Here is an 11,565-nt window from a genome sequence, read left to right on the forward strand (position 1 = left end):
ACAGCATAATCATCACCAAGTGATGAATTATAATCGTCTTACTTTGGATTAAGTAGCTTTTTTTATAAAAATCTCTTATCTCATTCATTTTATTGAATAAAAAAATCATACATTTACTGCAAAACACATACTGTTGGTACAATGGTTCGTACTTACTATAGGCCTTACCATTAATAAGTATTACATCTAAATTATTCAAATTTAGTAGATCTCGTCAAAATTAATGAATGAGGAAGCAGCTCTGATGACGGAAACTGCTCTAGATCTAGATCGCTCTCTTTCCGGTGATGGAGTGGCGGTGGAAGGAGCCGCCGAACGTGGGGGCGCGGCTAATCGATGCAATTCTCTAGGATTCAAAGACGATTTCCACTCACTGAGTAAAGCTTCACGGAATGTGACCTGAAAATACAATGAATTAACAAATTGAGCAATAGGAACTAACTTTCATTGGTTAAAGTAACTGTTAGACAAAGTAAATTTGATGAATTTGAATTAGAGGAAAATAATCTGGTAAGTAAGTATCACAATTATTTATCTTTCTAAAACACTATTATACTAAATACCACCAACGCTGCAACGAGTAATCTACTGTATTTTTATCAAATAATTTATAGGTACTAATACAGAAATCTACAGTGGTTTTTACGAATGTTCCGTTATAACTACTGAACCACACATCCGATTGACTTGAAACTTGGTATCCATGTAGAAAATACAAGTACTTAATGAATAGGTTAATATTTATATGAGTGTTCGACTCCCTAATAATAATGACAATAAATAATAATCTTAATTTTAAATGCGCAGCGAAGCGGGCAAGTACGGCTAGTTTTATATAATTTTGGCAAGGTTTTCTTGCGAAGTGATACTAATGCTTAGACGGATTGCCCAATTGTCTATATTACTTTACGTACATTAATTCCATAATAATTTTGGTAAAAATAAATCCAGTGCAATTTAAGCTATTCTAAACTGTATTTAACATAATGAAATTATACCTGATGCAACTTACCTTTTCTTTAACACTAATCTGTTGCGCGTGCAGTAAAAAGTCTATGATGGCAACAAAAAGTCCTAATATACCCCCGGCTCCAAGAACTATGAAGATACCGCTTGTATCCTCCATTTGCAAAGAACCTTGGCCTTCTTGGTTGTCCGAATCCTTATTCTAAAAAAAGGTCATAAAATTACACTCATTTGAGTACAACTTAAGTAATTAAAATAGATATTTAGAATTAAGCGGGATATAGAAGTACTTCGCATAGTTTAGGGTCGTTGTCTTCAATCTCCCACCATTTCGTCTTCAATCTTGTTATTTCTCCTAATTGTTGTAGCGATAAAATTGCGTGATCAATCAATCCTTTACGCGGAAAATCTGAAAATATTATATGCCATTGTAAAGAATAAGGATTGCCGGTTACACTCTCAGCCTGGGCCTACTTTATAATTTATCTTTTATTTTCAACCCCGCATTGAGTATTGTACCAGATTACCAGCAACTTCCATTTGAGTTCATATAATGGCGAGCCATCTTTGTTTTGGCAATAATTCTGGTCTCTTGTAAGTACTACATCTCGCAAGGAGAGTATTAAACAAATGTTTTTAAAACTCGCATCGTCACTGTGCAGCGGAGCCAATTTCGAGTCAAAACTCTGCTTTCATCCAAGGTAGTCTTACTGATAATATTTTTACGACGTACCTACCGACCTACCTGCGTTCATCGACAGGGCGTTTCCAAAGATCTTTTTTGCCACGCACCATACGGCTTTGGAATGAGCTCCCCTCCACGGTGTTTTCCGTGCGCTATGACATGTCCTTCTTCAAACGAGGCTTGCGGAGAGTACTTAATGGTAGGCAGCGGCTTGGCTTTGCCCCTGGCATTGCTGACGTCCATGAGCGACGGTGACCACTTACCATCAGGTGGGCTGTATGCTCGTCTGCCTACAAAGGCAATAAAACAATTTAAAAAATTTAAAACCATTTGGCTGTGCTATACTAGTAACATAATATGAGCTACAAAACCAGTTTCTACCAACGGATGTAAGAAAAAAAAAATACTTTTGCTTTCAAATTATGAATATGAATTTACAAGAAAAACACATACTTTTTGGCATTGCGATTCCATATTCTTTTGAGTCTAATTTTGATCCGACCATCTTTAAATCACAATATCTGTTTGTGTAATATTCAATTGCTGTAGATTCCATGAAGAACGCGTATTTTCCTTCGCTTTTAAGCACACGGTGTAGACCTTCCTCGTTCGAGCTCGTAAATACTGAAGGTCTGGTAGTCTCCATAACTGTCCAAATTTTTTGATACAAAGATTCATTAGAATTCTGAAATGACACCCAAGATAATAAAGAGTAACCCAAAAGATCCTCAAAATCTTCACGTAACCATTCATTATAACTAAATTGTGTTTGATTTGAAAATGCTACGAATTATTTTTCGTGGATTACTAAAATTTTAGCCCTAACTTTCAAAATTATTAGCAAAATCATTAGAATATAAAATTAAGCAAGTGCTGCCATCGTGTCATCAATTAATAAGGCATACTCAAATTAAATAAAAAACAATAGGTAAAAAGGAGGTATCAAAAAATATGCAAACATAAAACTCACCTTAAAGAATTTAAACGTTGAAGAATTGTCCACAGCCCCGTATGAAACTTTTGTTTGTTCCGATAGATCCTTAACGTCTTTAATGAAGTTTGTGCGTCGATTATTGATCAAGAAAGTGGACATATTGGCTGTGTATGAAGCAGTCACGATCAATGCGAAAAACCACCACATACCGGTTATCCACCTAGAGCCTGGTGCTCTGTGATACAAAAACAACAAAACAGCAGGGATAATGAAAGTTTTTATAATGTAAATGTGAATACATCAACACGTTCAAAATTTTCGATGTACCTACATAAAACACGATTATACTGTAACATACAGGATAAAAGGAAAATACAATTATCATTTAGATTAGTTTGCTTACCGTGGTAATATATCGCAGCCTTGTGTCATTATAGCGCCCATAGTTAACCACATGCAATTATACAAATCCCATATATTCTGAAGATTTTCAGGTTCCATATTACATGGATGTGGATTGACCCAGTCTTCTTGGCTCATTCTAAAATTAATTATAAATCACGGAATATTCTCAAATGCTTGGTAAACAAGTTATGTACACCTATTTAATGTAAAATATAATATAGTAATCAATCAGCTCAACGACATATAATTTAAAACGTGTTGGTCAGCTCTAGTTAATCCGACTTAGATGTCATTCGTGATGGTATCGAAATCTACTTCTTTTTTTTTATTGCCCTTGTAGACAGACGAGCATGTGGCCCACCTGATGGTGAGTGGTTACCGTCCCCCCGTGAACTTCAGCAATGCCAGGGGCAGAGCCAAGCCGCTGCCTGCGTTTTTTTTTACTTTTCTACACACTTCTGTACGTCCTACGCCTAGACCGTAGACTTCAAAAATCCAATCTGTATATATAGGACAATATCTTCTCTCTCTTTAAGCCCATAAAATTTGTAAGCTTAGCCTCTGACGTAAGCGAAATGTATTATAAAATCTTCATCAATAACGGAAACTCCGTTTCAAGTACAAACCTCGCACAAATCAGCAAGATATATGACACTATTATATAAGTAGTTGCTAAATACAACCAGACGTCCAACGACAATGGATTCATAAAAGAAAACTTGTCTGGTGGTGGCTGTACTGGTTTTTTGAATAGCATGCTTATGCCCAAAACCATGAATGGTGTCGAAAAATCTACAGCTGTGAGTCTTTCCGCAGTTATAGTTATATCAGCAACACCGAGCTCTGCTTTCTGAAAACGATAAAACCAAATGATCGCAATTAATCACACAAAATAATACAATGAGATTTTGAGAAAGAGAGAGAGAGACAGAGAGAGAGAGATTTGAGATTTGTTGAACTGCATACATCATAAAATGTTGTCATAACTGAAATTTTCAGAGATAACGTTTTCGGTTATTTAAGATTTTATGCAACATTCTTTTCAAAAATTAACAATAACACTCACATGGTCAATTAGGTCTCCTAAAATACCGTCCCATTTCTTAGTCTTTGGGATGGGATTTCCAAGTTTGTCACCAGCAACTCTATAGAATTCATATTCTAATTCAATGTTAGTTTCGTTTTTAATTTGATTAAATATAGCTTCGATAAGATCTACAACGAATCCTCTGTAAAACGTCCCATTATCGTTTTCCACTACATCGAAATACGGGAGATCTTTTTTAGTCGCTATCTGAAATTGCACACTTTTCATTAATTTCAATTTGATTTTACTTATTACTAACTCTGTGTTTACTAATATAATTGCTTACTCTTATTTTGGAGTTTGGTTTGGTCGCTGTTGAACGATCATTTACAATCCGCTCTGTCTTAATGATGTTAGTTCTAGATTCCCACGTGCCTGCCAACTTAAATCGACTGTCTTTACCCAACTTCGAATAATGTAAGACAACATTTTTTCGTTTGCCTTCTTCGTCAAGCTCTATAAAGCCAGTAAAACCTTTAAATGTAGTCTGTAATAAAAAGATAATGATTATATATCCATAGCATTCAATTTAATTAACATAGTTGTATTTATAAAAGGAAAGCTGTTTTTGGGTAATAGAGTCAATCAAATTATTTACAAGTGTAGCTGGTACTCCATATAAAATAGTTGATTGTATCAGAAATCAACTATTATATATGGAGTTGATTTTTATTTTTGTGCAAAAAAGTGTTTTTTTTTGTTTTTTTTTATTGCTTAGGTGGGTGGACGAGCTCACAGCCCACCTGGTGTTAAGTGGTTACTGGAACCCATAGACATCTACAACGTAAATGCGCCACCCATCTTGAGATATAAGTTCTAAGGTCTCAAGTATAGTTACAACGGCTGCCCTACCCGTCAAACCGAAACGCATTACTGCTTCACGGCACCTACCAGCGCGGACTCACAAAAGGTCCTACCACCAGTAATTACGCAAATTATAATTTTGCGGGTTTGATTTTTATTACACGATGTTATTCCTTCACCGTGGAAGTCAATTGTGAACATTTGTTGAGTACGTATTTCATTAGAAAAATTGGTACTCGTCTCGGATTCGAACACCGGTGCATCGCTTCAACACGAATGCAGCACAACACGACGTCTTATCCTTTAGGCCACGACGACGTAAAAAGTGTATCGAGAATGAGTGAATAAATGTTTGAAGATAATTTTGTTCCTAACGAGAAGCTAAGAGCGAAAATCAGTTAAATCATTTTGAGAATACGGTGGCCGATGAAGCATATTCAATCGCAACTCCTCTAATTAATTTGGTAACAGTCGGTTGCGCAATGTGTAAAAGAGCAGTAGGCCTGATTGACTGTTAAACGTATTTCCATAGTCATTGTTTACATTTCAAAAATGGGTAGTAGATCATTTAAGCTGGGGTCCACCAAACACACACGATCATATTCTTTTGAGTCAAGTTCTGCTCGAATCAAGCTTTAACTGACTCTCCAAGGTATAGCCGTTGTAATCCAATGTTTGCCAAAAGAAAACGTTTTTGTCACAAGCGACAATGCAGTTAAAATTAACAAACAAAAAATAAACTAACTCACGAGGGGTGATTTTGTTTATTTAATTTGATAAGTTTTTGCTAGCTAACTAACTACCTATCAGATCGTGTGTATATCGTTTTCCCTACAAGAAATAATGGGAATAATGGGGACGTTTTTTATCTAGAAACCAGCAATTATATAAGTGTGGACACAACGTGTAATTTCATTGTACCTGAATCAAAGCCTCCCGCAGCTGTTTTCCCCAAGGCCATGCAAACTCTTCATATTTAGCTTTTGAAGTTCTGGCGCACAGTTCTGGAGGAGAAGGTATATGCGATAGCTTCAATACATTGCCGGGTTTATCCATCATTACTCTCATAGCTTTCTCGACATGGTTCAAAGCGTCTGCAACTAGCGCTGTTTCCAACTTAAAAAAAGAATATTTTTAAGGCCCTATTGATTGATATTTGTACAAATTATTGTAAGCTTGTACAGTTAATAATCTAATATTTTGAGAATGCATTGAGTAATATTTCAATAGTTTCACCATTCACATTTACCTGAATTGCTTCGTCGTCAGTTTTAATTCCAAAATCCTGCCACTTTACATCATCAATATGTGTCGTTAGATGTAAAGTAGATACATTTGCCATAAGGGCCGGCATTCCTTCAAAATCCAACGTATACGCATCTAAATTTGTCAAGATAAAACTCTGAAATATTTCCAATTGAATAATTCAAGAGTTTACCCCTTATTTACTTAGTAAATAGTGACCTTTATTGAGGGCTATTTAGTAAATTTATTAGTAATTACATCACAGACCGCAATTCTCATATTATTATTGTAGCACCAAGCACATTATGTCTACATTTAAAAAATTATAAGATAAATTTAAAAATTTCTAATACGCTTAATATTTAAAAGTATTAATAGATTTCTAACGCATTACTTACATTATTTGTTAAATAATTACCAAAAAAGTTAAGAAACTATTTTTTTTCGAATTATTTTACTGACTTTCAACAATTTTTTCCAAAAGTAAAATATGGTATCGTACTGTAAAATGGCAGTAGAGCATGGATGGCATCTTGCTAATAATTGGACTGCAAAACAAATCGAACCTGATATTCCGTTGAATTCTCGACTTGAGTAATCTCAGACATATATTTGTGTATGTTGTTAAAATGGCAATCCAATATGTGATAATTCATATGTGCCACTTTAAGCAGTTCTTTGAAAGTTTCTCTGTTATCTCCTTTGGGATCCAATTTCCTGAACAAGATAGGTTCGCGAATATTATCCCAAGTGTTTATTATTTCTTCTAAACGTATAAAACCTGTTGAGAATTTGATTTAATACTTGAAATCTTGGCTAGAGATGATCGTGAATCGTAAATTAAAATAAATTTAATATTGCATTTTATTTTTCAATTACAGTTCCCGATTCTATGTATTATTTATGAGATTTATAGTCAGTAACGTACATACGTGAACGTCGTTGGGACAATTGTGTTAAATATTGAATTTTTAAAATAAGACTTCATAAAGATGTAATTTTTACTTACTGCCTTCATCCTCGTAAAGTATCGTGAATTTATCCCACTGCAACAACTTTATAAGAGCGACATACGCTTTAGAAATCATATTGGGGTGTGGATGATATTGAAATGTATATAAATCTGTAGCTAAGGTATCTATAGGTTCCCATCCTATTGAAATATGAGTCACCTGAAAACAAAGAGATTTTTCTTAATCTAATTTTTTTTATATTTACTTCACTAGTAAAAGTAGTACCTAATGCCTGTGTAATTATCAAAGTTAAAACTTAAGTTAAAATAAAGGATTTTACAAACGCTTTTAAAGATGTTTATAAGAATAGCGTTAAAGGTACCGCTGAATCAAATAGCATCAAAGGTGTAATATCTAACAGGACAGCTAAATCATTGTCCATATAACATAATAAACACAGGAAATATTGTACATGAAATATTAATATGACATATAACACAGTAAACATGTACTGTGCCTGTAAAACAGCTGTTATACAACTGTGAATCGATATCGATTTAGTACCTAAAACTTAAACAGAATGCGGTCTTAACTTCGACGCACAATAAATCTCAAAAAATCACAAAACTATTGCTATTTGCGAAAATATAATTAAACTAGCTTTTACCCGCGACTTCGTGAGCGCGGAATAGTTAGTTTGGCATAACGCTAAATTTTACCCGCCTCTTCATTTACGTATAAATAAATCATCTTTATAAAAACACCTTCACAAATAATGCTTTATTTTAGAACAAATTTGGTTAGCATAAAAAACGTTATAGAGAGCCAACCTTAACATATAGACAGTTACTGTTGCGAACTTTTTTTTAGATCTTTTAAAGGGGAATAATTCTCTCATACATTATTTTAGCGAAACTTTAACCGTTTCCGCAGCGCACGCAGTAGAAGCTCTCAAAAGGTAAAAAATACCCGATTTTGAAACATTCTTTATTGGTGCTCCGCTTGTATTAGTCTTAGCGAGAAATCGGGCCAGTAGTTACCGAGATTAGCGCGTTCAAACAAACAAACTCTTTCACTTTATAATATTACTAGCGACCCGCCCTCGCTTCGCTTCGGAAACATTAAAACACACATGAAAAAAAATAAAAAATAAAAAAAAAATAAAAAAAAGTAGCCTATGTTCATCAGGGACAATGTCGGCTTCTAATGGAAAAAGAATTTTTCAAATCGGTCCAGTAGTTTGGGAGCCTATTATTCGAAACAAACAAACAAATCTTTCCTCTTTATAATATTAGTATAGATATAGATAGATTTTGTTGATAAATATAAAAGATGTATAGTTACGTTTTATATTTAGGTATGCTAGACAAATACGACAATACATTGATTATTGATACAAAAATTTCCGGATAATTTAAGTTCCTCATTCAAGTGATTCGACTCTGAAGCGGTGTGCCTGATGTGATGATACAGTGTAGCTAATAGTAAACTAAAACCAATGACTCGAGCTCAACGGGGCACGTTTTAAATTAGTTTTAAAGCAATTTTATTGTTATGTATTTTATGTCAGTTATTTTATTTTCAGTCTACTTCGCTAAGTATTTTATTTTTTTCTTCATTCATTCACTTCTGGGATGCCAAAAGTTTTCTCTAGAATGGATTTTTTTGTTGTCATATTGGTCAATGAATATTTAAAAAATAAACACTAAATTGTTATCGTTATCGTATATATCGTGAACATATCGTTATATATTATGATAATGTACTTATACAGTCGTGTTATAAAAAGCAAATGCTACTTTGATATTTACTTATTTACTCACGTTATGTCTATTGCATAGGAGACAGGTAATATCACAGATCCCATCAGTAGGCCTCGCGTCTATCAATGCTACAATTCCATGATTATCTGAAGTGTACGGACACACTGAAATATAGAAGAAACTTATTACTCAATTCGATGTTCATCTCATATTATATCGCAAATATGGTCAATTTATAATAAAAAGTATGAGTTTATCTGTAAGGTTACTACTTTTAGAAAACATATTCTAATATGAACTATGTGGCTAGAACTACCAACCATAATTTTTTTTTTACTTTAACTGCAAAAAATATCGTAAACTAATAGCAACGCATATGGATGTCATCAACACCAGAAATACTGCTAAGCTAAATATAAACCGGTCAGAGGTAAACCTAGTTTGGGAAAAATTAAGGAGATTTCGGCTGTGTGATAATGCCCTAAAATAGTACCAACTTATTACCATCGGTGTCGGGAAGGCGACTAAGGGATTCTCCAGAGAAAATACAGTAGCATTCTTTGATTATCAACCAGTATCTATTGGTGATAAAGGTATATGTTTATATTTACCTCTATTTCTAACGCGAATATTTCTATTTGAAGGTTTAGACATTTATCGTCCAAAAAAATTGAGGTCTCGATTTCAAGATGGGTGTCGGCATCATATTTTGATGTCTATTAACTCCAGCGACCACTTAATATTACGTAAGTCGTAGCTTCTCTGCTCATGTAAAATACTACATTCCTGTTATTCCATTATGATCATCCACTCCACTACTATCTAATATTTCCCTAACTCACCCAATCCATGAATTTTTCTCAATTTTAATAGTACTAGAGCCTTTAGTTATCTCGCACGTGACCACAGTCAACCAACGTATTTCTGATGATTGGAAGGGTAGGATAGCCGCATTATAAATCTATTGAGGTTTCCGCCACATGTCTTACGGTGTGAGGCGACATTCATTTGGTGTTGCCAATGGGCTCCGGTAACAAAAAAAAACTTCAGGTGGACCGTAAAAGCGTGCGTCAAATTGCGTGCTATCAAATTTTTTTGAAACATCCTGACATGTAACACATTTATCCACTAGTATACATCCATGGCAAAGTAATAATTAGTGTAAGTAAGTAATTAGTCTAGTAAAGTAATAATAATAATAATAGTATTAATTTCTTAGTAATTAACTGTACATATAATTTTGATTATTATAATACTCACACTCCAAAGATATTGAATAACTATCTACTACACTGGATTCCAAAGATCTTCCGTGGTAAGCTGTGGAGCCGATTTTCTCTACCTTATTTTTAAAAATCTCCGAGGAACTGGGCAGCGTTTGTTCGTTAAACAAACCTCCTGTGAATAAACAGCAAAACATATTTTAGGAGGAAGTTAAAGATGCAAATTTAAATCACAATAGAATGTACCTATGGGAAAAGAAGCACTACGAAGTGCATCAGCAGACGCAAAAAGCAGCGCAAACGATATAACTATTATTCGATGTTTTATTAACGGCATTGTTGTATGACTATCAAATAATAAATGTTTGTTAGAGAGCGGCACGTCGGCGACTTGCACAGCGTCTGGTTTATTTTTGGAAATTTGTATGGGTCGCCAATAACCAGGTTGCCTTCCACGTTTCCACGGAAATATTTAGAAAAATGGAGTCACAGTATGTGTTTACATCCCCTTTTTTATATAATTTAAAAACTCTACATTTGCAGGGATAATTCGGTTTAGCTGCTTACTCACACGATTATGATTTGCCCTAACATTATAAGAATTGCTCGTTTTCGTATTATTATTTTTTACATAACTATTGTGGGAGTGCCCGTGCATAGGAGTAATCCCATGCGTTCTGATTTAAATTTAGAATTCCTGCTTCAAGGAGACGGCGGAATACAAGTTACGAATTAGGAGCTCATCTGTCTCCTGGTAAAAAAACCTAAGAACTGGACAGCATCATTGATATAAAGCTACAAATGACCTAAATACGTGCCTCTTACTGTCATCATCAGCCTTCATTCCTGAAATTTGCTTCCAAAGATAACAAGACTCTTGTATGCGCAATTTCAAGTGACTAAAGATGCTTCTCATTTATTACTATTAAAATACTTCTCCTGACCTAATTATTCCAATAAAATCTTAGGACTTCTAGGACTACATTTTGAGGTGATAAATTGTAGAAATTAAAGATTCCTTTAAAGTTCGAAAATATTTTTCTGATCAATAGCTCCTGCAATAGTGACTTCAATTCTCTGGTCTAAAACACAACAATGAAATGCAGCACACACTTTGTTATTATTACGTTAAAGAACGAAAAAATGTGCAGCGACTAGTCTAGATTCGGTCGCCCCCACAAAAGCGAATGTATTTTTAGAACTGAACCGTCACAGTTACCGGCGTCGCCACAGCTTGAGTAGTCGTTTGAATCAGGGATGGCCACTTTACGTTACGATACTGTAGCTAAGATTACTATTTAATTCACGTCAATGGATAGACGAGGTCAGAGCGGTGAACGGAATGGAATACACAGACGACTCTTCGACTACAATTCGTACCGGCATTTTTATTGTTGCTTACTTGGGTCAATGACGCTCCTTCTGGTGTTATACGGTTGTTGGCGCCCATGGAAATTATTACGTGAATAGTGGCACCAACTTTAATACACGAGTTCAGGG

At 34.6% G+C, this 11,565-nt stretch overlaps 1 protein-coding gene across 1 annotated transcript; it reads right to left on the minus strand.

Moving 5' to 3' along the window:
- Positions 1-73: 73 nt before the first annotated feature.
- LOC114245560 (glutamate receptor ionotropic, kainate 2) lies at positions 74-10,472 on the minus strand. Its single transcript, XM_028177781.2, has 16 exons — positions 10,312-10,472; positions 10,103-10,240; positions 8,903-9,006; positions 7,136-7,298; positions 6,693-6,907; positions 6,131-6,283; positions 5,803-5,997; positions 4,364-4,564; positions 4,057-4,284; positions 3,617-3,840; positions 2,989-3,126; positions 2,622-2,820; positions 2,105-2,336; positions 1,257-1,375; positions 1,013-1,168; positions 74-399 (listed from the first exon to the last, which is right to left on the minus strand). Exons 1-16 carry the CDS (start codon positions 10,400-10,402, stop codon positions 202-204), a joined length of 2,754 nt encoding a protein of 917 aa, XP_028033582.2. The 5' UTR covers positions 10,403-10,472; the 3' UTR covers positions 74-201.
- Positions 10,473-11,565: the final 1,093 nt, after the last annotated feature.

This window comes from Bombyx mandarina, chromosome 23 (genome assembly GCF_030267445.1).
Source record: "Bombyx mandarina strain Sakado chromosome 23, ASM3026744v2".
Lineage (NCBI taxonomy): Eukaryota > Metazoa > Arthropoda > Insecta > Lepidoptera > Bombycidae > Bombyx > Bombyx mandarina.